Consider the following 26,416-nt stretch of genomic DNA (forward strand, 5'->3'; position numbering starts at 1 on the left):
TTGAGGATTTCATTTGCCATTGCTTATTAATAATTAGTATTTTCAAGAAGCCTTCACACATTTTTATTGTTATAGGATAGTGACCTGAAACAATACTGGATGCCAGATAGCCAATGTAAAGAGTGCTATGACTGTAGTGAGAAATTTACAACCTTTAGGCGCAGACACCATTGCCGACTATGTGGGCAGATTTTCTGCAGTCGTTGCTGTAATCAAGAAATCCCTGGAAAATTTATGGGCTATACAGGTAAATGCATTTTATTGCCAGTTTACAATTTTTAAAGGTCATAACTATAAAACACTTATAATACAGGATAGTGTTAAACCAATTTTCATTTTGGGCTTTATGTGTAAGACATGGGGACACAAAGGTGAGGGAGACACAGCTTTGCTTTTAAGAACTTTACTATTGAATCATAGAGTAGATGGGACTTATCATAAATAACCAGAGTAAAAGTGTATTTATTGTAGATGCTAGCAAAAAAACTATAGGAACATTAAAATTTATTAGACAAGATCGTTAGAGTAGATTACTAATTTAAATCACAATGAGAGTTTTCATTTTACCAAGTACAGATCTTCCTTGACGTTACATGACACTGTGCTTTGGCAGTGAATTGTGTCTTACTCACATTCTTCCATACTCAGATTCTTCCATAAGGAGCATAGTCAGATTTCAGCAGTACAGAAAATTTAAGTTACTTGTTGAAAGAGAAAAAAACTGAACAATGGTGTGTTGATTTATATAGTGATTTGGGAGTGGAAGGTAGGCAGAAATTACCTGAAAAAGAACACTCCTGACATCTCTCTCATGTTCTTTTTGTTATTGTGAAGATCTTTCTGTCCGCTCATTATTTTTAACAGCTAAACTACTACAGAGTTCAGAATCCCATTATCTATCAAGAACCCCATTAGCTTTTACAGCAGCTTTTTTGTTTGAAAATTGTTTGTATTTCTTTTTTTTTTTTTTTGGTGATAATTTCAACTTTTATTTTAGATTCATGTTTGTTACATGGGTATATTTAGTGATGCTGAGATTTTGCATATGATTGATCCTGTCACCCAGGTAGTGGGCATGGTATCCAGTAGTTAGTTTTTCAAATCTTGCTCCTCTTCCTCCCTCCCTGCTCTAGTAGTCCCCTTGTCTATTGTTGCCATCTTTATGTCCTTATGTACTCAGTGTTTAGCTCCCACTTGTAAGTGAGAGCTTGTGGCTTTTGGTTTTCTGTTCCTGTGTTAATTTACTTAGGATAATGGCCTCCAGCTGCATCCATGTTGCTACAAAGGACATAATTTTTTTTTTTTATGGCTGCATAGTATTCCATAGTCTATATATACCACATTTTCTTTATCCATTTCACCATTGGTGCACCCAGGTTGATTGTGTCTTTGCTATTATAAAAAGTGTTACAATGAACATACGAGTGCATATGTCTTTTTGGTAGAATTATTTATTCTCCTTTGGATATATACCCAGTAGTGGGATTCCTGAGTCGAATGGTAGTAGTTCTGTTTTAAGCTCTTTGAGAAATCTTCCAACTATCTTCCACAGTGGCTGAAATAACTTACATTCACATCAGCAGTGTATAAGCGTTCTCTTTTCTCTGCAGCTTTACCAGCATTCGTTTTTTGGCTGTTTAATAACAGCTCTTCTGACTGGTGTGAGATGGTATCTTATTGTGGTTTTGATTTACATTTCACTAATGATTAGTGATGTGGAGCATTTTTTCATGTTTTTTGGCCGCTCGTAGGTCTTTTTTAAAGAAGTGTCTGTTCATGTCTTTTGCCCAATTTTTAATGGGGTCATTTGTTTTTTACTTGTTGAATTATGTTTCTTGTATATTCTGGATATTAGATCTTTGTCAGATGCATAGTTTGCAAGTATATTCTCCTCTTCTGTGGCTTGTGTGTTTACTCTGTTGATAGTTTCTTTTACCGTGCAGAAGCACTGTAGTTTAATTAGGTCCCACATGTCAATTTTTGTTTTTGTTCCAATTGCTTTTGAGGACTTAGTCATAAGTTGTTTCCCAAGGCTGATGTCCAGAATCCTGCTTCATAGGTTTTCTTCTAGGACTTTCATAATGAGTTTGAGGTCTTACATTTAAATCTTTAATCCATCTTGAATTAATTTTCATATATGGTGAAACATAGGGGCCAGTTTTATTCTTCTGCATATGGCTAGCCAGCTATCCCAGTGCCATTTATTGAATAGGGAGTCCTTTCCCTGTTGTTCATTTTTGTTGACTTTGTTGAAGATCAAATGTCTGTAAGTGTGTGGTTTTATTTCTGGGTTCTTTGTTCTGTTCCATTGGCTTATGTGCCTGTTTTTGTACTAGTACCATGCTGTTTTTGTTACTGTAGCCTATTCCTATGAAACTACCAATGCCATTTTTCATAGAATTAGAAAAACTATTCTAAAATTCATATAGAACCAAAAAAGAGCCTGAATAGTCAAAACAATTGTAAGCAAAAAGAACAAGTCAGGAGGCATCACATTTCCTGACTTCAAATTGTACTCTAAGGCTACAGTGACCATGATTACAGTTTTTAAAAGACTTTTTTTTTTTTTTTTTTTTTACCTTTAGTTTCTCCCTACCTCGAATTCATATTTCATATCCTAGTCAGCATTCTTTGTAAAATGCTAATTTGATCATGTCAGGGTATTTCCCTGCATAGTACTCTTTCAGTGCTCCCATTGCCCCCAGGATAAAACGTTTCTTGTTAATATGGTTGGTATGTTAGCTTTCTAGGGCTGCCATAACAAAGTACCACAGGCTGAGTGGCTTAGAACAACAGAAATGTATGTCTCGTAGTTCTGGAGGCCAGAAGTACCAAAATACAGATCAGGGAACAAATGTAGGGATTCTCCTGGTTGTCTGTTCTATCTCTATATTCTAGAACTGGGGAAATAACCATAGAGTGAGTCTGGGAACTCACTAAACTCACAGTGAGATAGACCTGAGCTAAAGCTCCACTGATCACCTGACCTCTGTAAGTCTCTACTCTGACAGGCAGACCAGGGTGATGTTTTGGGTCTCCTGAAATTAGTGTCAGTTGAGAGTGAGTGTCTAATAACCCCTGAAAAATTTCATTATTTCCTTTTCCTCAGTGTCCAGTTGCCTTGGTACAAGCATAGGTCTCTTTGGGGATGGCTGGTAGAAAGATTAACAGTGTACATTTCTGGCAGTGTAGTGGGGTTCTTCTTCAGAATGAAGAAGAGTTCTGGATCATCGGTAAATGGTAAATCGGTAAATGGCTCAAGTCTGGGAATTGATTGAAGGATCATATGACTCTGTTTTCATTATTCAAGTTGGACTTACAGCTGCTTGATGTAGAGTTATTTCCCTTATACAAATGAAGTAAGAATTTTGTTGACTGCCCATCTACTTCACTTGTGAAGACATGATGATCAACTAGCCAATGCCATAAATCTCTTAATCTATTCTGATTACTGCTTTGCTTCTGATGTCTATTACAGTAACCATGCCCACCTTGTCTTTGGCGATTAAAGTGCTGTCTATTGGCCCTGCCACCCTGGGATCCAGTGATCCCCATTGCATTTAGGTTTCCTGACCCAGTAGTAGTAGTTCTTTTTGTAATTTCTGATCTACAAAGAAGAGCAACCACAAAGCTCTTTAAGGATGCTGGGCCTCCCCTCACAAATTTATTTCTCATAGTCGTGGTTGAAAGGTATGTCCTCCTTGGGTGAGTCAGCAAGTCTTACATGGTAAAACTACTTTTAATGTTTCAATCTCCCCTAACCTTTGGATGCCTTCCTCTATAATATAATAGGGCGTTTCTGACATTTCAGCCCCATTTAGTGTAAGCCACCTTTTGGTCTGTGTTTCAGCCAGTCATCTAAACAGACTGTTGGAGACCCTTTTAACCCCTTGAGCTGCGACAATAAATATAGAATCTGCTTAGTGGGCCCATATCAGTAAATTCAGTTTGATCCAACTTTACCATTCTTTGCACTGTTATCCCATACCTTCATTATCCATTCCCACGTGTATTTCCTTGCTTTTTATCTGTATAAATTGGAAAAATCATGTAGTTCTTCTGGAGTGCAGTGCACCTTCTCATGGGTCACAGTTTGTATCTCACCTTTCAGGGTCTGCCTGAGCTTGAGTTTCTTTATAGGTCTGGTAGCAAAGAGGAGTAGTAGGAGTAGATCCTGAGTAAAATTAGCAGTGTCTTGCAAGGCAGCTAACTCAGGGGAGGTCATTACAGACTGTCTGATCAAAGCCAGGTTAATCTCCTCAAATGAGCTGGAAAGACTGCTTCTGCTGGCAAAGAAGACTCAGAATTTTGGTGTTTAGTATCCCCAGCTTCATCAGGATCTTCCTATATATTTCCATCCCTTCCCATTCAACGCCGTCACTTTAATAGCAGACAAACTTCAAGGTTGGTGATTCAGTTTGTGTTTCAGTTCAGCCATTTGCAGGATGAGAGTGTCATTTGATTTTTAGCAGTCTTAGCACTGAAACTGCAGGAGGTAAGGATTTCTTTCAAGGAAGACCTAGAAACTTTCAGATAATTTATACAGTTCTTCAGCTGGGAATTTGAATCCCTAAGGTAATCCATTTCTTTTTTTACTTTTGTCTAATGCAGTTAGGAGGATCCAGCCCATGTCATTATACTTGTTAGCTTGACAAAACCGTTCTAAGGTATTAAATACTTGGTCACCCAGCACTTTGCCTTTTATAAGTATTAATGTTTGATTAGGAGTATCTATAGGTGATATTTTGCATGTCTTTGTTGCCACATTACACAGTGGAGTATCAGTGTTCTCTTTACTACTGAAAATAGAGTCATTAGTGCCTTTAAATCTAATCAGCTTAGAGAACCAATTCCAGAAATGTAAGAACCAATTCAGAAAACTTATCCTTAAGATTCTGTTGCTCTAAAGCCATTCTTGGTGCCAAAATATGTGTTAGGGTTCTCCAGAGAAACAGAACCAGTAAGATACACAAACACACACTTAATATAGAGAGAAATTTATGTTTAACAATCGGTCAAGTTATTTTGAGGACTGGCAAGTCTGAAATTCTCAGGGCAAGCCAGTAGGCTGGAAACTCCTACAGGATTTCTATCTTGCTGTGTTGAGACAGAATTTCTTTTTCTTCTGAAAACTTTAGTCTTTATCCTTAAGGACTTCAACTGATTAGATGAGACCTCCTCACATTCTAGAGGACAGTCTGCTTTACTTAAAGTCAGCTGATTGTAAATATTAATCACATCCAAAAAAAATAACATTCACAGCATCTCAGCTTGACCAAACAGCTAATCTAGCCAAGTTGACACATAAGGTTAATCACAAATGGGATAATATAGGGGTCTCCAACCTTTTTGGCACCAGGGACCGCTTTTGTGGAAGACAGTCTTTCCATGGACTAGTGTAGGGGATGGGGGATGGTTTTGAGATGAAACTATTCCACCTTAGATAATCAGGCATTAGATTCTCATAAGGAACGTTTCATCCTAGATCCCTCACATGCTCAGTTCACGGTAGGGTTCACGCTTCTGTAGGAATCTAATGCCACCGCTGATGTGACAGGAGGTGGAGCTCAGGAGGTAATGCTTGTTTGTGTATGGCTTGTGTGCTGCTTGCTCACCACTCACCTCCTGCTGTGCGGCTTGCTTCCGAACAGGCTATGGATGGGGAGCAGTACATGGCTCTGGGGTTGGGGACCCCTGCGATAATATATGCTAGGCACAATTATACATTGTGACACTGAATAAATGTTAATACCTAGAAAAATGTCTAGTACATGGAAAGGAATTAATGAACAGTAAACTATTGTTATTGATGGTAGTAGCAATAGTATCTGCATCTGTCATGCAGCTTTTTGATTATATGTTTGTTGCCTCCAGTGGACTATGAGTTTTTTAATGGCAGGACTGTATCTCATCAGTCTTTGTATTCCCATCACACCATATAGGCATGCGCTTAATAGGCTCTTGCTGATGAAAGTTCTTCATGAAATGAAAACTTTTCGGATTAGGCTTGGCTCTGTTTATTGATTTGACAATGTTAGTTCTAATAGCTGACTGGTTAGGGGAGATTTCCTTTATAGTGTAAGAAACAAATGAAGTCTTTGTTGTAGTAAATTGAAAGTCTTTCTGCAGGGAGTAATTTTCACTTCTTTTGTTTTTTTTTTTTGGAGACCGAGTCTCGCTCTGCTGCCCAAGCTGGAGTGCAGTGGCACGATCACAGCTCACTGCAGCCTCAGCCTCCTGGGCTCAAGCAATCCTCGCACCTCTCAGCCTCCCAAGTAGCTTGGACTACAGGGTGCATGCCACCATGCCCTGGCTAGTTTTTGTATTTTTTATTGATGTGAGGTCTCACCATGTTGCCTAGGCTGATCTCAAACTCCTGTGCTCAAGCAGTCTGCCTGCCTTGGCCTCCCAAAGTGTTGGGATTACGGGTGTGCGCCACCATGCCTGGCCTTCATGCATAATTTAATAAAACTGAGTACTATATAATAGTAGTCTTAAAATGAAAAAGTAAAAGGCCATTTTGGTAGTGATTATGGTGAAAACACGATACAGTTAACTTTTAGAAGTTTTTTATTTTGTATCACTTCAATTTTCTATTATTAGTGGGAAAATTTTAGGTAGAATTATTAAACAACATGTTATTTAGTAAGATTTAATTATTTTACCTCCTTTTTTAATATCTAAAATGTTATAGAATCACTCAAAACAATGTTATAGAAAAATAGGGTAGAAATGAAAACTTATATTTGGACAGGTCTGCACCCTCAAAAAATATGTATTTAGAAATATTAACCTTGTTTGTCCTCTCAAGAATATTTCATTTCTATCCTTTTTTTTTTTTTTTCAGACAGAGTTTCGCTTTTGTTGTGCAGGCTGGAGTGCAGTGGCACAGTCTCGGCTCACTGCAACCTCTGCCTCCCAGGTTCAAGCGATTCTCCCACTGCAGCCTCCCGAGTAGCTGGAATTACAGGCGCCCACCACCATGCCTAGCTAATTTTTGTATTTTTAGTAGAGACAGGGTTTTACCATGTTGGCCAGGCTGGTCTTGGGCTACTGACCTCTGGTGATTTATCCGTCTCAGCCTCCCAAAGTGCTGGGATTATAGGAGTGAGCCACTGCGCCTGGCCCTAACTTTTTTTATAAGAATTCTTTTATAGTTTTTACTCATATATTATACTGCATGTAAGCTCATTTTCTATTAGTTTGCTTTTGAAATTCTGTGGAGGGTACTCTTCAGGGCTTCACAATAAAGACCTTAATAATATTTTCCTCCTTAATTAATTTGCCTGTGGAAAATATGTTGTTTCCGTTTGTGTTGGTTTATTTATTATATTAAAAACTGTTATTCCTTGAAACTCATGTCATTGTTAGATTTCTTTTTCAAAATTTTATTTTATGTATGTTTATATTTTTATAGAACAGGGTCTCGGTATGGTGGCCAGGTTGTTCTTGAACTCCTGCCCTCAAGCAGTCCTTCCGCCTTGGCCCCCCAAAAGTGCTGGGATTATAGGTGTGAGCCACTGTGGCTGGCCTAGATCCCTTATTTCACTTTTACAACCCGGAAAAAAAATACTCTTTTAAGCAAAATTTTCTAGTATCATTGGGATATACATTTTATTTTATTTTATTTTTTTTAATTTATTTTGAGATGGAGTTTCATTCTTGTTGCCCAGGCTGGAGTGCAATGGCACAGTCTTGGCTCACTGCAACCTCCACCTCCTGGGTTCAAGCGATTCTCTTGCCTTAGCCTCCTGAGTAGCTGGGATTACAGGTATGCATTACCACGCCCGGCTAATTTTTGTATTTTTAGTAGAGACGGAGTTTCACCATGTTGGCCAGGCTAGTCTTGAACTCCTGACCTCAGGTGATCCGCCTGCTTCAGCCTCCCAAAGTGTTGGGATTATAGGCCTGAGCCACCACGTCCGGCCTGGTATATTACATTTTAAACTCTTTATAAATGTTTGCGGTAGTTTGGACACCTGGATGGATTTATCATAATGATGGCTCTTTTTTTTTTCTTTTAACTTTTTATTTTTAGTGCCAGAATTCAAAATGGCCCTTAAATACATATAATAGAGCTAACACAGTTATTTCACTCTTTAAAATGTCTTTTTTTGAGAGTTTGTACTTGAAGACATTTCCCTGTTATTAGATGAACTGTTGACCCAAGGAGTTAAAAAAGTTACGTTAAGCAATATGTTACTGCTATCTTTTCCTTCATTTTCCTTGTTTCTTTTTTTTTCTTTCTCCTAGGAGACCTCCGAGCTTGCACATATTGTAGAAAAATAGCCTTAAGTTATGCTCATTCCACAGACAGTAATTCTATTGGGGAAGACTTGAATGCTCTTTCAGATTCTGCTTGCTCTGTGTCTGTACTTGATCCAAGTGAACCCCGAACACCTGTTGGGAGTAGGAAAGCCAGCCGTAACATATTTTTAGAGGATGATTTGGCCTGGCAAAGGTATTGTCCCTTAAATATAATTTTATTTAAAATTGAGAAATACCGATAGTTGTCTTACCTGTGAGTGCTTTCAGTTAACACTTACCTTCTTTGAATTATTTCCTGTCAGTTCACTGTGTTCTCCTTTTTCTTTGGCTTGCCTCCAGAATGTTTGCAGATGTTTATGGATAGTGATGATATTGGCTAATTAGAATGTAAGCTCCATGAGAGGAGACTTTACACCTTTCTTGTCACTGTTCTATCCCAGGCACCAAAAACAGTGCATGGCATGTATATAATCTTGAGATTATTAATTTCTAATGTAGCCTTCTGTGAGAAGAAGAATGCCCATACAGTATGTATTCATATTTCCAAATGAAATTAGATTTTTTTTCCTTCTGAAGGAATATGTCATGTTTTTCTGTAAGTATACTGCACTGCTACGTCATGTTTTTTTCTAAGTATACTGCGCTGCTTGTATACCCTCTGTAGTAGAGGGTGCTAACTCTTGGAAGTTCCCTAGAATTGTTTGAATTAGAATCTTAGTTTCATCAGTTTCTGATTTTTAAAAATTATTAGTTATTATTTTTGAGACGGCCTTGCTCTGTCACCCAGGCTAGAGTGTAGTGGAGTGATCATAGCTCAGTGCAGCCTTGAATCCCTTCTACCTCAGCCTCCTGAGTAGCTGGGACAACTGCCGCAGCTTCCTGAGTAGCTGGGACAACAGGTGCACACCACTGTGCTTGGCTAATTTTTTTTTTTTTAAAAGAGACGGGGTCTTGCCATATTGACCAGGCTGATCTTGAACTCCTGATTTCAAGCAGTCCTCCCACCTCAGCTTCCCAAACTGCTGAGGTTACAGGCATGAGCCACTGCACCTGGCCTCTGATTATTTTCTTTAGGTGAATTATTTTGTTAAGCATAATACCAAATCTGGTCATTTCAAAGAGCTTATAGTTTTAACTAATATCTCTCTGATAAGTTAATTTCTCAGTTACCCCTTAAGGAATTGAGAAATTAATATGTAATGAATTTAAATAGAAGTAAAAAATGAATTAATTACAGCTACGTTCAATATGTATGAATCTCAGGGACGTAAAGTGGAGTAGAAAAGCAAATCATCTAATCATGTAACCAGTAAAATTTAATTTATATGAAATTTAAAAATACGCACAACTAGTACACTGTCTAGGGACTGAAATGTGGTAAAACTTAAAGAAAAGAAAGACAATAGATATGAAAGTTGTAACAGTGGTTTCACTGAGGGAAGGGAACGGATTAGGACTGAGTAAGGGAATTTCACAGTCAGTCGTAGTGTACTCTTTCTTTTTCTTTTCTTTCTTTCTTTCTTTTTTTTTTTTTTGAGATGGAGTTTTTTTTGCTCTTGTTGCCCAGGCTGGAGTCCAATGGCACAATCTCGGCTCACTGCAACCTCCTTTTCCCGGGTTCAAGCGATTCTCCTGCCTCAGCCTCCCAAGTAGCTAGGATTACAGGCGCCCGCCACCATGCCTGGCTAATATTTCTATTTTTAGTAGAGATGGGGTTTCACCATGTTGGCCAGGCTGGTCTTAAACTCCTGACCTCAGGTGATCCACCTGCCTCGGCCTCCCAAAGTGCTGCGATTACAGGTGTGAGCCACTGCGCCTGGCCGGAGTTTCTTTTTCTTACATTAGTTTTTATTTGTTTATTTTGAGATGGAGTCTCGCTGTGTCACCCAGGCTGGAGTGCAGTGGCGTGATCTTGGCTCACTGCAACCTCCACCTCCCATGTTCAAGTGATTCTTGTGTCTCAGTCTTCCAAATAGCTGGGATTACAGGCCTGTGCCACCATGCCCAGCTACGTTTTGTATTTTCAGTAGAGATGGGGTTCGCCATGTTGGCCAGGCTGGTCTCGAATTCATAGGCTGCAGTGATTTGCCCGCCTCCCAGAGTGCTGGTGTTATAGGCATGAGCCACCATGCCCAGCCTTTTCTTACATTGCTTGATGAATACTTTGGTGTTTATGGCATTGTGATTTTTTATACCTTACATGTATCTTATAAATTTTAAACATTGATTCTACGTTTAATTAATACAAAGTATAGAGATTTTTTAGTTTTTGTTTACTTTAGTTAGTAATGCTTTTTGCTGTGACTGGCCCTGTCGTAATTGGCAGATGTGATTTGACAAAACAAATCAGGTAAGAAAGCTTCTTGAGAGATGTACAATAGATGTCAAAGGTAGAATGATAGTTAAATTTTAGGTTCTGTGCTAATTGCTTAATGTTCATTCTCTTTTAGTCAGCATATCTCTGTGGCAGGCACTATTTTCTCCTTTCGACAGATGTGGATGCTGAGGTTTAGTGAGATTAAGTAATGAACACAAGGTTACGCAGCTAGTAAGAGGTAGAGCCTACACTTGGACCTAGGTTTGTCTGACTCTATGTTGCTATTCTAGTGGGTTATGGGGACTGAGAATAAAATATTTGAACTCAGATTTCCCTCCAAAATAACTTTCATCTTGTATTTATAATGTTAGAAGTTTTGAAAGCACCCATCCAAGTAATTTTATTTACATTCCATATACTTAAAAACTTTTTAAAATTGTCCTTTTGGCATTTTATATTCTTAAAAGCCATGCACTGCAAAAACTATTACTCATACCGTTTACACCCTAATTAAAGGAAGAACAAAAATGATCCATAATGTCATTATTGCAGGGAAAAAGATTTAATCTGCTTTTAATGTTAAAGTGCCTCATTGAAATTCCCTTTTACTGTCCTGAATTATTTCAGTATTTTCCTATTTTGTTTATAGTTTGATTCATCCAGATTCCTCAAATACTCCTCTTTCAACAAGACTTGTATCTGTGCAAGAGGATGCTGGGAAATCTCCTGCTCGAAATAGGTAAACTGATGAATGAAAACACTGTGCTGTGATGTTTATTTCTTTTCATGTTAATAAGAAGAACAAATGGATAAAAAGGGTGGGATTGATTGTCATATACTTTCTTAGCTCTAAAAGCTGAATTAAACTATCATTTTCTTTTTGCTATTCAGCTCTTGTTTCCATTCTCTCAGTGACTCCTCTTTCCAGTATTCTCCACTGGCTTCTGGGTTTGGAACCTATACCATTCTTTCTCTTCTAGTTAAATAAGATGTGAAGGATGTGAGGGAATGAGCCATGTGGACATTTTGTGGAGGAGTGTCCCAAGAAAACAGGAATAACAAATTCCTGAGAGGAAATACACCTGGCAAGGAATAACATTCCTATGGTAATGGAATAGAGCAGTCTTAGAGTTAATTTTAAGGACTTTGTCATTTACTCTGAGTGAGATGGGAAGCTGTTGGAGAGTTTTACATTTTTTGTTGTTAATTTTTAATTGCTTTGAAAAAATGTCAAACATGCAGAAAAGTTGTGAGAATAGAAAAATGTATCTTCATATATTCTTCATTAAGATTTGGTAATTTATATTTTGTCCCTTTGCTTTCTCATTTTTCTTTTTTTAATTTTTATCTTCTTATTGTTATTATTATTATTATTTTTTGAGACGGAGTCTTGATCAGCTCACTGTAAGCTCCGCCTCCCGGGTTCATGCCGTTCTCCTGCTTCAGCCTCCCCAGTTGCTGGGACTACAGGTGCCTGCCACCATGCCCACCTAATTCTTTTTTATTTTTAGTAGAGATGGAGTTTCACTATGTTAGCCAGGATAGTCTTGATCTCCTGACCTCGTGATCTGCACGCCTTGGCCTCCCAAAGTGTTGGGATTACAGGTGTGAGCCACTGCGCCCAGCCTATTATTTTTTAATAAAATATAGAGATGGGTTTTCACTTTGTTGTCCAGAATGGTCTTGAACTTCTGACCTCAAACGATCTTCCCACGTTGGACTCCCAAAGTGCCAAGATTACAGGTGTGAGCCACTGCACCTGGCCATCGTTTTTTATATTGTAATGCATATGTGCATATTTTCTGAACCATTTGAGTGAGAGTAAGTTACAGACATCATTATCCTTTTTTTGTTGTTATTTTTTATAGTAGTTTTAAGGTTCATAGAAAAAAATGAGCAGAAAGTACAGAGAGTTCCCCTGTAGCCCCTGTCCCCACACATGCACAGTCTTCATGACTATCAGTGTCCTGCACCAGAGTGGCATATTGTAATCAGTGAACCTGCTTTGACACATGATTATCATCTGAAAGTTCATAGTTAACATTAGAATTCACTCTTGGTGTTGAATATTCTATGGATTTGGACAAATGTATAATGACATACATCTGTCATTGTTGTATCCTACAGAATAGTTCCATTGCCCGAAAAGTCTACTGGGCTCCTCCTATTTATCCCTTACTCTCCCTAACCCATGACAATCATTAATCTTTTTTACTGTCTCCATAGGTTTACTTTTCCCAGAATGCCATATAGTTGGAATTTCACAGTGTGTAGACTTTTCAGATAGGCTTCTTTTACCTAGTAATATGCATTTAAGTTTTCTCTATGTCTTTGCATAGCTTGATAGCTCATTTCTTTTTAGTGATGAATAATATCCCATTGTCTGGATACACTATAGTTTATGTATCTGCTCACCTACTGAAGGACATCTTGATTACTTCTAAGTTTTATCAGTTATGAGCAAGGCTGTTGTGACATCTGAGTATAGGTTTTTTTGTGGGTGTAATTTTCAATTCATATGGATAAATACCAAGGAGCATGATTGCTGAGTCCTGTGGTAAGATTATGTTTCATTTTGTAAGACACTGCTAGACTTTTTTCCAAAGTGGCTTTACCATTTTGCATTCCTACCAGCAATGAATGAGAGTTCCTGTTGTTTCACATCCTCATCACATTTGGTGTTGTCAGTTTTGGATTTTGGCAGTTTTAGTGGGTGTGTAGTATTATCTTGTGATTGACTTTTGTGTATTAATCTTGTATGCTGCCACCTTGCTATAATCACTTATTAATTTCAGGAGTTTGTTCTTTTGGATTTTCTATATAAACAGTCTTGTCATCTGTGAACAAAGTTTTGTTTCTTCCTTCCCAGTGTACCTTTTATTTCCTTTTCCTGTCTTATTTTGTTAGCTAAGACTTCTAATTCAGTGTTGAAAAGGAGTAGTGAGAGGGGACATTCTTTCCTTGTTCATGATCTTAGTGGGAAAACTTTTGAGTTTCTCACCATTAAGTATGATGTTAGCTATGTGTTGTTTTTTGTAGATATTTTTTATCATGTTGAGGAAGTTTCCTCTATTCCTGGTTTACTGAGTTTTTATAATGAAGGAGTGTTGGATTTTGTCAAGTGCTTTTTCCGTATCAATGATATGATTATGTAGTTATTCTTCTGTAACTTGTTGATGTGATGGGTTATATTAATTGATTTTTGAATGTTGAACCAACCTTGCCTACCTGGGATAAATTCCATTTGGTTGTGGTGTATATAGTTTTTTATACATTGTTGGATTGGATTTGTTACTGTTTTGTTGAGGATAATAGTTTGTGGTTTCCTTTTCTTGTCATGTCTTTGTCTGGTTTTGGTATTAGGGAAATCCTGGCCTCATAGACTGAGTTAGAAAGTATTCCCTCTGATTCTATCTTCAGGAAAATTTTGTGGAGAATTGACATAATTTATTTCTTAAATGTTTGGTGGAATTCACCAGTGAATGCATCTGAGCCTGGTGCTTTCTGTTTTGGAAAGTTACCAGTTATTGATTCAATTTCTTTAAGAGAAATAGGTCTATTTCGATTTTCATTTCTGATATTAGTACTTTGTGTTTTCTCCCTTTTTTTTCTTAGCCTGGCTGGATACTTACTGATTTTATTGATCGTTTCAAAGAACCAGCTTTGGTTTTGTTGATTTTCTCTATTGGTTTCTTCTCTAATCTTTATTATTATTTTTCCTGTGCTTACTTTGGATTTAATATGCTTTTTAACCCCTTTGTTCCCTAAGGTGGAAGCTTAGATGATTGATTTTAAATCTTCTTTTTAAATGTATGTACTTTGTGCTATGAATTTCCCGCTAAGCACTGCTTTCATTGCATTCCACAAATTTAGATAAGTTGTATTTTCATTTTCATTTTGTTACAAATATTTAAAAATTTTTCTTGATATTCTTCTTTGACTCATGTATTTTTTTTACACACTCTCCAAGGATTTTGGGATTTTGTAGCTGTCCTTCTGTTAATGATTTCTAGTTTGATTTCATTTTGGTTGTTGAAGGCAGACATTGTATGATTTCTACTCTTTTAAATTTGTTATGGTGTGTTTTATGGCCCAGAATGTGGTCTGTTTTGGTGAATGTTCCATGTGACTTGAGAGGAATGTGTATTCTGTTGTTGAATTAAGCAGTCTATAAGATGTCCATTATATCCACCTGATTAATGGTGTTGTTGAGTTCAGCCATGTTGTTACTGATTTTCTCTCTGCTGGATGTGTCCATCTCTGATAGAGGGATTAAAGTCTCCAGCTATAATAATGAATTCATCTATTTCTCCTGCAGTTCTATCAGTTTTTGCCTCATACGTTTTGGTACTCTGTTAGGAGCGAGCATGCATATTAAGGATTGTTCTGTCTTTTGGAGTATTGATTTCTTTATCATTATGTAATTTCCCTTTTTATCTTTGATTGCTCTGAAGTCTGTTCTGTCTGAAAATTAATATAGTTACTCCTGCTCGTTTTTTAAAATTAGCGTTAACATGGTATATCTCCATCTATTTACTTTTTTTCATGTATCCTGTTTTGATTTCATTTAAAATTTTAGAAATTAGTTTTTAAAATTGACACATAATAATTGTACATATTTGTGGGGTAAATAGTGACATTTTGACCGTTTACTTATTTTTTAATCTGTATGTGTCTTTGTATTTAAATTAGGTTTATTGTAGACAATATATTTTTGGATCTTATGTTTTGATCCATTCTAACCATCTCTGTCTTTTAGTTGGTGTATTTAGACTATTGATATTTAAGGTGATTACTGATATAGTTAGAGTAATATCTGCCGTATTTGTTACTGTTTTCTACTTGTTGCTCTTGTTCGTTCTTCCTGTTTTTGTCTTCTGTACCTTTTCCACCTTTATGCATTTAATTATTTTATGTTATTCCATTTTCTCTCCTTTTTAAAAGATAGCAGTTATATTGTTTTTACTTTTTTTAGTGATTGCCCTAGAGTTTGCAATGTAACTTACAACTAATCCACATTTACTTTGAAATAATACTATACAACTTCACAGGTAATGCAAATACCTTATAATAAAATACTCCCAATTTTTCCCTCCCATCTGTTGTATCATTGGCATTCATTTCACTTACATATAAGTATGCATATATACATAATTGAATACATTGTTGCTATTATTTTGAAGAAATAGTTATCTGTTACATCAACTAACAGTAAGAAAAAGAAAAGTTTTTACTTTAACTTATTCCTTCTTTGATGCTTTTCTTTGTGTATTAATAGATCTAAGTTTCTCACCTGTATCATATTCCTTCTCTCTGCCTTTTCAGCATTTTTTGCAAGGCAGGTCTACCGGCAAAAATTTCCCTCAGTTTTTGTTTGTCTAAGAAAGGCTTTTCTTCTCCTTCACTTGTGAAGGGTATCATCAGGTGCAGAATTCTAGGTTGGCAGCTTTTTTCTCTCAATGTCTTAAATATTTCACTTCATTCTTTTTGCTTGCATGGCTTCTGAGGAGAAGTCAGATGTATTTGTTATCTTTGATCCTCTATAGGTAAGGTTTCTTTTTTTTCTTTAAATAGAGGTGGGGTCTTGCTGGGTTACCCAGGCTGGTCTCAAACTCCTGGCCTCAAGCGATCCTCTTGCTTTGGCTTCCGAAAGTGCAGGGATTACAGGTGTGAGCCACCACACTTGGTCTTTAAGGTGGTTTTTTCAAGATCTTTTTCCTTATTTTTGACTTTCTGCCATTTGAATACTCTTAGTTTTGCCTAAGTGCAGTTTTTTGCCATTTATCCACGCTTGTGTTCTTTGAGCTTCCTGGACCTGTGGCTTGGCATCTGACATTAATTTGGGGGAAATTCTCAGTGATTATGGCTTCAAATACTGCTTGTGTTCCTTTCTCTCTTTCTTCTTTTTTTTTTTGGTATTCCTATTACATTTATATTATACTTTTTTTAGCTGTCCCACAGTTCTTGGATCTTTTTTCTATTTCTTTTCAGTTTTGGCAGTTTCCCTTGAGATAGCCTCAAGTTCAAAGATTCTTTCCTTACCTCTGTCTAGTCTACTAAGAGCCCATCAAAGGCACTCTTCTTTATTGTTATGGTGTTTTTGATCTCTTGCATTTCTTTTTTGTTTCTTTCTTAGGATATCCATCTCTCTGCTTACATTATCTATCTGTTCTTGCCTGTTGTTTACTTTTCCCATTAACACCCTTAACATATGAATTATAGTTTAAAAACAATTCCTAGACTGATAATTCCCACATTCATGTTGAGCCTGTTTTGGATGCTTGTTCAGTGTCTTTGAACTGTGTTTTTTGGCTTTCATTATGCCTTGTGATTTTTTGTTGAAAGGTGGACATATGTACTGGGTAAAAGGAACTATGGTAAATAGGCCTTTAGTGATGTAGTGATAGGATGTGAAGGGGAGGTGAAGTGGTCTCTAGTTCAGTGAGTCATTCTCACAAGTGAGCCTGTGCCCCTGAACTGTAAACTTTATCAGGGCTTCTGGTTTTTTTTTTTTTTTTTTTTTTTTCCCTTTAGGTGAGACAGAATGGCTGGAGGGGGCTGGAGTTGGGGATTTTTCTTCCCCCATGTGGAAGGCTAGAAGGGGCTGCGGTTGGGGATTTCCTTCTTCCTGGGTAGGTTAAGCTCTGATATAACTCCAGCAGGTTAGTAGACTCTGGTAAAATAGTTTCTCCTCAGGGCGGAATTGTTAGGAAGAACAGAATGATCTGACGTATTTTTAAATTGTTTATTCTCTCCCTCTGCCGGAAGCCAGAAGCTGGAGGGAATTTTTCTGACATTCACTGTGAGGACATGGTAGATCTGGAAGTGAAACTCCCAAAAACATCCCCACTGCCCCCATGACTGGGTTCACCTAGAATTTGTATCTCTGGTATGTCTACACTGAGCCTTGAGGAATTTGTCAATTTGATTTTAGGTTTTCCTACCCTAGTATTGGTTCCCATGGAAGCTTCTGCTCCAGTGAGTTGTGATCCTCTGTATCTGCTTGTCTGTCTCTGCAGTATTTGGAGCAGGATTTGGCTTGTGACCTCACTTCTCTAATGGACCTAAGAACAACTGATGATTTTTCTGTTTGTTCAGGTTTTAGTTGTTGAGATGGAGTGAAGATGCTCACGTGCTAGACCAGAAGTAGAAAGTCCTGTTTTTTAGTTTTGAATACTTCAGTGTTTTTCCTCACAACAATCATGCTCTCTTACATAACAAATTTAGGAAATTTTAACAGTGGTAAATTTCTATTATGTAATATACTGCAGGTATTCTGATTTTGCCAATTGTCCTAATAATGTTTTTTTGTACTGATTTCCCCCCCAATCTGTGATCCAGTTCAGAATCATACTTTGAATTTATTTGTCATATGTCTTGGTTTTCTTTACTCTGTAACAGTATCTTAGTCTTTCTTTGTGAATAAGATAGACAAATTGTTGAGTAAAATGCCCATCAATTTAAGTTTATCAAAGGCTTCCTATGATTACATTTGGGCTGTGCAGTTTTGGGGCAGAAATACTACATGAATGCTACATCCTTCTCAATCTGTTATGTTATAAAGGACACAATACAAGTTTATCCCATTGGTGTTGCTGACTTGATCTCTTGCATGTTGGGTTTCTCCACTGTAAAGTTACTATTTTATCCTTTGTAATTAGTAAGTAATATGTGGGGGAGATACTTTGAAACTGCATGAATACCCTATATCTTACTAATTTTTCAGTCAATAGTTTTAGCATTCATTTATGATACTTGTTGAAATGCAGTGTTATTATGTTTGCAAAATGGTGACTTTTCTAAGTCTATCATTGCTTTTACATTTATTAGTTGACATTCTACTCTGAAAACCTTTCCTTTGTTGGAGAGTTTTGGGTGGATTGTGGAAGGATGACATGACATTTTTTTTTTGAGACAGTCTCACTTTGTTGCCCAGGCTGGAGTGCAATGGCGCGATTTCACCTCACCGCAACCTCTGCTTCCAAGGTTCAAGCGATTCTTGTGCCTCAGCCTTCCGCTAGCCTGGAATTACAGGCACCTGCTAGCATGGCTGGTGAATTTTTGTATTTTTAATAGAGACAGGGTCTCACCATGTTGGCCAGGCTGGTCTTAAACTCCTGACCTCAGGTGATTGGCCCGGCCTCCCAAAGTGCTGGGATTATAGGTGTGAGCCACTATGCCTGGATGAAATAGACAAATTCTAAATATATTTTGATTGTGGAGCTAATAGGATTTGCTAATCAACTGGATGTAGGCTTCAACAGAAAGACATCAAAGATGACTCAGGTCTTTGGCCTGAGCAGTTGGAGGGGTGGAATTGCCAACTGGGAGGAACAGTTTGGTTTTAGATGTGTGAATCTGAGATATCGTCATCCAAGTGAGATGTCAAATAATTGGATATATGAATCCAGAATTTAGGGGAGGGCTACAGGGTAGAGATATAAACTTGGATGTTGTCATCATGTGCATGGTATTTAAAGCTATGGACTTGGATGAAGATCATCAAGAGAATGAGTGTGAGGAGGAAGGAAGTAAGGACTAAGGACTGAGATTGGAGAAATCAAGAGAAGCCAGAAAAGGAGACGGGGGAGAGGCCAGTGAGGTGACAGGAAAACCAGGAGGGTATTTATCTTATTAGTCAAGTGGAGAAAGCTTTTCAAGGAAGGGGAGTTATGCTGCTGATATGTTAAGTAAGATGAAGAGTGAAAACTGACTAACGACACATTGGTAATCTTGATAGGCAGTCAGTGGGTTTGGGGTTCAAGAGATAATGGAAGAATTACTGGAGATGGGAGTTTTGCTGTAAAGTAGAGGGAAATGCAGCAAAGGGATGTGGAGTCAAGAGATGGCTTTTTAAAAAGATGGGGAAAATTACAGTATTCCTGTTGGCACGTGTAGAAGTGTAGGGCTACCTGTGCTAATTTACAATGTATGTGTTTTGAATTAATGCTAAGATTGATGTAAGTCTTTAGGAAAGATGTAATTTAGTCAGTGAGTGCTATCTCTAAATATAATTTTAATCAGGATTCTTGCTACTAGCCTACTTATTAGAGCTTTTGACAGCAAAATTGACTAATTTTCTTTTATTATTGCCACTGTATTAGAATATGTGCAGGAATGGTTAGAATGATAGAGAAATAGAATGTATGGATGATGTACCCATTGGAAAAGAGATTAAATTAAGACGTAATAGCAAGCTTTCACTAAAAGACTATGCCAAGAAATAAATAACCAATTATTTAAAAAAATTGCTTATTGACTATTTGATATCAGTGGTTTCCTATTAACTGACACTTTGCTAAACCTGTGAATACTTTCTTAAATTATTTTAAAAATATTTTTATCTTATACTGGGGAAATATGGTTTTTCAATTGCCACCTAATTGTAGGTGGAGCCCTGATACATATTAGTCGAGCTACTTTAGGCAGATTACTTAATCCCTAATTCTTGATTTCTTTATCTGTAAAATAGAGCTAGTAATACATATTCCATAGGATGCTGTGAAGATTAAATGTGGGAAGATACAGATACTGCCCTAATGAATGAGTTATATATATATAGTCTAACACATCATAGGTGCTTTTGCCTGTTACCCTTTATGTGGAAGCTAAAATTGGGTTTAATTTTTTTCTAGATAGAAGCCAACTAAATTTCTAGTTACCTTTTCTTTTAAATAAATTAAAGTTTCCTTGATGCAATTGGTATTCCACTTCTAAGTCATTTGTTTGGTAACTTTACCAAGAGTTAAAATAAAGGATATGTATGAATGCTGATGTTACGAGAAGAAACAAATTTCTTGTAATTTTTTTACTGACAAAATAGCATAATGTAATAATACTTGAAGACAATATTTTAAATATAGGTCTACTAGTGAGAAGAAAGGAATTCTTTTTTTGGTCATAACATTTTGCTTATTTGGACGTCAAAATTGATGTTCCCTTCATCAGACTGATTGCATTGCAAATGTTTAACTATAAAACCTTCTTAGTTCATGGGCTATACAAAAACAGGAAGCAGGCTAGATTTGGCCTGTGGGCCATAGTTTCCTGACCCTGATCTGCAAGATGATTTCTGCATTTAGTTTCAGTCTTTATATTTGTTATTTAAAAAAAACAAAAAATCCACTAATTTACAGCATTTTAACAAGAAGACTTTGTATCTATTCCCTTTGAAATATTACTGATATATGAGCTATATAATTGTTTTCCTGTAATCTTTCCATAGCTACTTTCTTTTAAACTTATTCCCAAGTAGTTTTAGACACACATAGAATTGCAAAATGTAGACTTACATGGAGTTGCAAATATTGTACAGAGAGTTTCTGGGTATCCTTTACCAGATTTCTTCCAATGATAGTATCATGCATAACCATCATAAATACTTTTAAAAGTACCCCTTAACATTGGTAAATAATCATTTGTTTAAAAATAAATTTTCTCTATAATTCTGTTTATTGAAGAAGAATTTACACCTGTGATTTCACTTTTTGTTTTTATTTCCAGATCAGCCAGCATTACTAACCTGTCACTGGATAGATCTGGTTCTCCTATGGTACCTTCATATGAGACATCTGTCAGTCCCCAGGCTAACCGAACATATGTTAGGACAGAGACCACTGAGGATGAACGCAAAATTCTTCTGGTACTGGTCCAGTATCTTCGACCTATTGCTAGTTTTGAGCATAGAGAATGTTTGTGTGACTGAGTCTTTTTTTTTTCTTTTTGAGACAGAGTCTCGGTGTGCCGCCCAGGTTGGGGTGCAGTGGTGTGATCTTGGCTCCCGGCAACCTCCGCCTCCCAGACTCAAGCGATTCTGGTGCCTTAGCCTCCTGAGTAGCTGGGATTACAGGCAGGTGCCAGCACACCTGGCTAATTTTTTGTATTTTTAGTAGAGATGTGGTTTCACCATGTTGGCCAGGCTGGTCTCAAACTCCTGACCTCAAGTGATCTGTCCACCTTGGCTTCCAGAGTGCTGGGATTACAGGTATGAGCCACTGCACCCAGCCTGTCACTGAGTCTTTTTAAAAAGAAACATATAAATGAAATAGTGTATCAGTTAAACAGAAGTGCTTAGCTTCAGTTTTACTAGGATCACCTGAGCGATGGGTCAAGTATTCTGTACTCATTGCATTAATATTTTCTTCTTTTCTTTTCTTTTTTCCTTTTTTTTTTTATTTGGAGATGGAGTCTCGCTCTGTCCCCAGGCTGGAGTGCAGTGGCGGGATCTCGGCTCACTGCAGTCTCTCCCTTCCAGGTTCAAGCGATTCTCCTGCCTCAGCCTCGTGAGTAGCTGGGACTACAGGCACGTGCCAGCACACTCAGCTAATTTTTGTATTTTTAGTAGAGACAGGGTTTCACAATGTTGGTCAGGATGGTCTCGATATCCTGACCTCGTGATCTGCCTGCCTCAGCCTCCCAAAGTGCTGGGATTACAGGTGTGAGCCACCATGCCTGGCCAGTATTTTCTTTACCCCTTTTGCCTGGTAAAATCAGAATTCAGTTACCTACATAATAAGAGAGCTTAACTCTTAGGTCCCATATTGCTATTTAAGCTTTGAAGCATGTTTGTTATACACATGTAACACTTTTCAGACATTTAATACTATATGTTTATATGAAATAATCAGTTGCTTATTGAATTTATCTGTGCATAAAATACTGTGTCCAATTCTAAGAGTGACTCAGAGAAATGGAAGATATGGCTGTGTCCTTAAGCTTATAATTCAAAAGTAGAAGTAAGAGCCAGGTGTGGTGGCACGCAGTTGTAGTCCCAGCTACTTGGGAGGCCAGGACAAGAGGACTCTTGAGGCCAGGGGTTTGAGGCTGTAGGGTGCTGTGATCATGGCCATGAATAGCCACTGCACTCCAGCCTGGGCAACATAGCAAGACCTTGTCTCTAAGACAACAAACAAACCAACAAACTCACAAAAGGTAGAAATAAGATCAGGGAGAAGATCCTTAATAGTGGAAGTAGTATTACTTTAACAATAAAAAAGTGTCAAATAATATGACTATATGTCATGTAAGAATTCAAAAAACAGCTCATTACTAATGAAGGAATCAGAAAAAGGCTTAAACTGAAGGACTTGAACTGGACCTTGAGAGATGGAATAGTTTTGGATAGGCAGTTAGGAAGGTGAATCTTATTTAAAGGTGTGAAGAAAGATATAGAGGTAAGAATAAGCATAACATTTTCCATGGCCAGAAGTAGGATTTTTTAATTGGGAGAGAGTTTAAATAGCAGTCTGGGGGCAATGAGAAAGGAAAGTTATTTGGGACTACCTGGTGGAAGGCAATGAATTCTGTACTTACAGATGTAGATTTGAACCTTTAGTTGCTGAGGAACATTCAGAATTTTTTTGAGAAGGGAGTAATTTACTGAAGGTCTTCCTTTAAAAAAAACTCATCTGGCAGTTGGGTACATGGTGAGATCTGGTGGAGTGAAAGCCTCTAGGAACAGTTACCTTAGGTTAGTGTGATTAACTGTTGTCTCCCTCTGCCTTGCCCCATCTCCAAGGAAGAATACATAAATGGGAGATGTGCCATTGATTGAAAAAAGAAGTATTTGGAATAGTTGGTTTTCAAGAGAAAAAGTTATGTTTGGAATTAGATGAGCTGAGTTCAAGCTGTTCCCGTGTGTATGTCATTTGTATTAAATTGTGTGAGTTAGCTACCATAAAGAAATCCAAATTAGGTTTCCTTTTATGAGTCTCAAAATCACAGGAAAACATCTGAAAAGGTATATAACATTTTTCTAAAGAGTAACTACTTGCTGTTAATGTGATTGCAGGACAGTGTTCAGTTAAAGGACCTGTGGAAAAAAATCTGCCATCACAGCAGTGGAATGGAGTTTCAGGATCACCGCTACTGGTTGAGAACGCATCCCAACTGCATTGTAGGAAAGGAATTAGTCAACTGGCTAATCCGAAATGGGCACATTGCCACAAGGTATTCTGATCTTAGAAAGAGGTTTCTATGTTTTGAATGAGAAAACATATTTGAAGATAGTAAGAGTTACAGATTTCTTTGTAGAGTTAGGGTGCTTTTTGTTTTATCTGATTGATGGTTTATTGTGCTAATTATTTAACCCTCCTCCAGTCTGAGTTTTAACCAGCAGAGAACAGATGCAAGGAGTACAAGGAGCCAAATGGGATCTTAATTTACCTTATTAAAAGCAGAAGAACTCTCTAGCAAAGCAGGATTAGAGAATGTAGCTGGAACCTAAGGCCAAAGAATTCCTCAGCTACTGTTCACTAATCCAGACAGGTTGTAACCTATGTTGAGTATTTAGTCTGTGAGCTATGCCTGTCAGGTCCTAGCTTGCCTCACAAATCATTTATAAAAAAGAGTAACAGGTCCTGCTTTTCAAATACACATATACCCTAGCTTTTACTGTTTTCTCAGATTAGCTACTACTCCTCTCACGGGAAGAAAAAGGTACGTAAAGAAGTAAAGAGAGAAATAGCTTTAAGCAGTAAAGCCCTGGTTGCAATTTTGGCTGTATATATTTTTTAGCTTTGTGCTTTTAGTCACATTATTCAATCTCTTTGAGACTTCTTCAATATGAGGAAAATTATGTGGTCCTGTGAATAAACTGGGGAGGATGAAATAATATTGGCTGAAGTGCTTTATGAATTGTGAAATGCCATATAATGTAATGTGTCATTAAGTGTCTATTTCATGTATATATGTATACATATTTTATGCCTGTATCTGTAATGTTTGGTATTGTCTTATTAAAACTAAGTTCCTTGAAGGTAGGAGCTTTTCTCAACATTTTTTAAATCTGTTAAGTAAAGGGTTGTGCATGCATTGAATACTCAGTCAATGCTTGCTGTTATTAAAATTAGGTTTTGTTAGGACTGCCTTACCAGTAGTTTCTTGTCCTTTACTATAGTACCTGGAAGAATCTTGTAATTTGCTTTAACTCTCTCTTGTTTTGTCCCTTACTTATCCAAGGGCCATATGAAATTCTAACTCTGCTTAGAACTGAAAAAAAAATTTAAGGTTGTGTCTTATCTGGTACTTAACTGTTCTGATTGACTTTTAAAACTTTTCATTTTTGTGGGTCTTGATTCAGGGCACAAGCTATAGCGATTGGACAAGCAATGGTTGATGGACGTTGGCTGGATTGTGTTAGTCATCACGACCAGCTTTTCCGAGATGAGTATGCGCTGTATAGACCACTGCAGGTACTTTTCAGTGTTTACTGCCAATTAGAATGTAGCAAGCTTATTTTATAATCTTTCTTCATCAGTGGGAATAAAAAGTAGTTTATTAGAAGATCATTTTTTCTAACATTTTTTCCTGCTGTTTGAGGAAAGTTAAAACATTTTTTTTTACTTGGCAGGCAGCAATAATGAAAAAGCTGCCATTAGAATCAAACATTTTATTGTTTACTTTAAATTTGATCAGCCAGTAAAAAGGAAAAGAATAAGAATCAAACACTTTTTTTAGTTGGTGTGGTAGTTCTTAAATTTGGCTTTATGGTGTTTATAGTTGCTTATCATTTAACCTTAATGGTTTTTGGTTTTATTATGCCTATGTTTTTAGAACTAACTGAGAGTATAAGTGATACAATGAAAAATTTTATGACATCTATTGAAATAATTTTGACTCTAGCACTATTGTATAACAATAGTGATGATGGCCAGGTGCGGTGGCTCACACCTGTAATCCCAGCACTTTCGGAGGCCGAGGCGGGCAGATCATCTGAGGTCAGGAGATCGAGACCATCCTGCCTAACACGGTGAAACCCCGTCTGTACTAAAAATACAAAAAAATTAGTCAGGTGTGGTGGTGGGTGCCTGTAGTTCCAACTACTTGGGAGGCTGAGACAGGAGAATGACATGAACCCGGGAGGTGGAGCTTGCAGTGAGCTGAGATTGCGCCACTGTACTCCAGCCTGGATGACAGAGCAAGACTCCATCTCAAAACAAACAAACAAACAAAAACAATGGTATACTGATGAATATATATTTTTTTGCTTTAGGGAAGTGGAAATTACTTAAAGATGTAACTTCAGAAAAAGATATACGTTCACTCTTGGTTTATGTAATTTGATACAATATGTGGGTTATATATACACACACACATATAAACATATATATACATATATATACACACAGGCACACATGTATATATAGCCAACCCTTAAGAGTTAGGGATACTGACCCCCTGAAGAGTTGAAAATTCACCGATGTTTGACTTCCCCAAAACTTAACTACTAATAGCTTACTGTTGACTGGAATCTTTATTAATAACAGGCAATTAATACATATTTTGTATGTTGTGTGTATTATATACCATATTCTTACAATATTTTGTATGTTGTGTGTATTATATACCATATTCTTACAATAAAGCAAGCTACGGAAACATGAAGAAAATCATAAGGAGGAGGAACTTTACTTACTTTTTTTTTTTTTTTTTTTTTTTTTTTTTTTTTTTTTTTTTTTTTTTTTTTTGAGACGGAGTCTCGCTCTGTCGCCCGGGCTGGAGTGCAGTGGCCGGATCTCAGCTCACTGCAAGCTCCGCCTCCCGGGTTCACACCATTCTCCTGCCTCAGCCTCCCGAGCAGATGGGACTACAGGGGCCCGCCACCTCGCCCGGCTAGTTTTTTGTATTTCTTAGTAGAGACCGGGTTTCACGGTGTTAGCCAGGATGGTCTCGATCTCCTGACCTCGTGATCCGCCCGTCTCGGCCTCCCAAAGTGCTGGGATTACAGGCTTGAGCCACCGCGCCCGGCCAGGAACTTTACTTACTATTCATTAAGTGGAAATGGATCCTCACAAAAGTCTTCATCCTCATTGTTTCATGTTGAGTAGGCTG

At 37.4% G+C, this 26,416-nt stretch overlaps 1 protein-coding gene across 50 annotated transcripts in view; it reads left to right on the forward strand.

The window, feature by feature from the left end:
• The window catches only part of PIKFYVE (phosphoinositide kinase, FYVE-type zinc finger containing), a 92,395-nt gene that overhangs the window by 11,825 nt on the left and 54,154 nt on the right, over positions 1–26,416 (forward strand). For 30 of the 50 annotated variants that reach the window (XM_015110821.3, XM_015110826.3, XM_015110824.3 and 27 more), the window contains 6 exons: positions 76–247; positions 8,254–8,461; positions 11,235–11,324; positions 21,089–21,227; positions 23,376–23,533; positions 24,666–24,777. In XM_015110821.3, the coding sequence (XP_014966307.3) occupies positions 76–247; positions 8,254–8,461; positions 11,235–11,324; positions 21,089–21,227; positions 23,376–23,533; positions 24,666–24,777 (879 nt within the window). The remainder of the gene's footprint in view (positions 1–75; positions 248–8,253; positions 8,462–11,234; positions 11,325–21,088; positions 21,228–23,375; positions 23,534–24,665; positions 24,778–26,416) is intronic. The other 20 variants (XM_077957460.1, XM_077957471.1, XM_077957466.1 and 17 more) reach the window with 2 other exon arrangements.

Source organism: Macaca mulatta, chromosome 12 (genome assembly GCF_049350105.2).
Source record: "Macaca mulatta isolate MMU2019108-1 chromosome 12, T2T-MMU8v2.0, whole genome shotgun sequence".
Lineage (NCBI taxonomy): Eukaryota > Metazoa > Chordata > Mammalia > Primates > Cercopithecidae > Macaca > Macaca mulatta.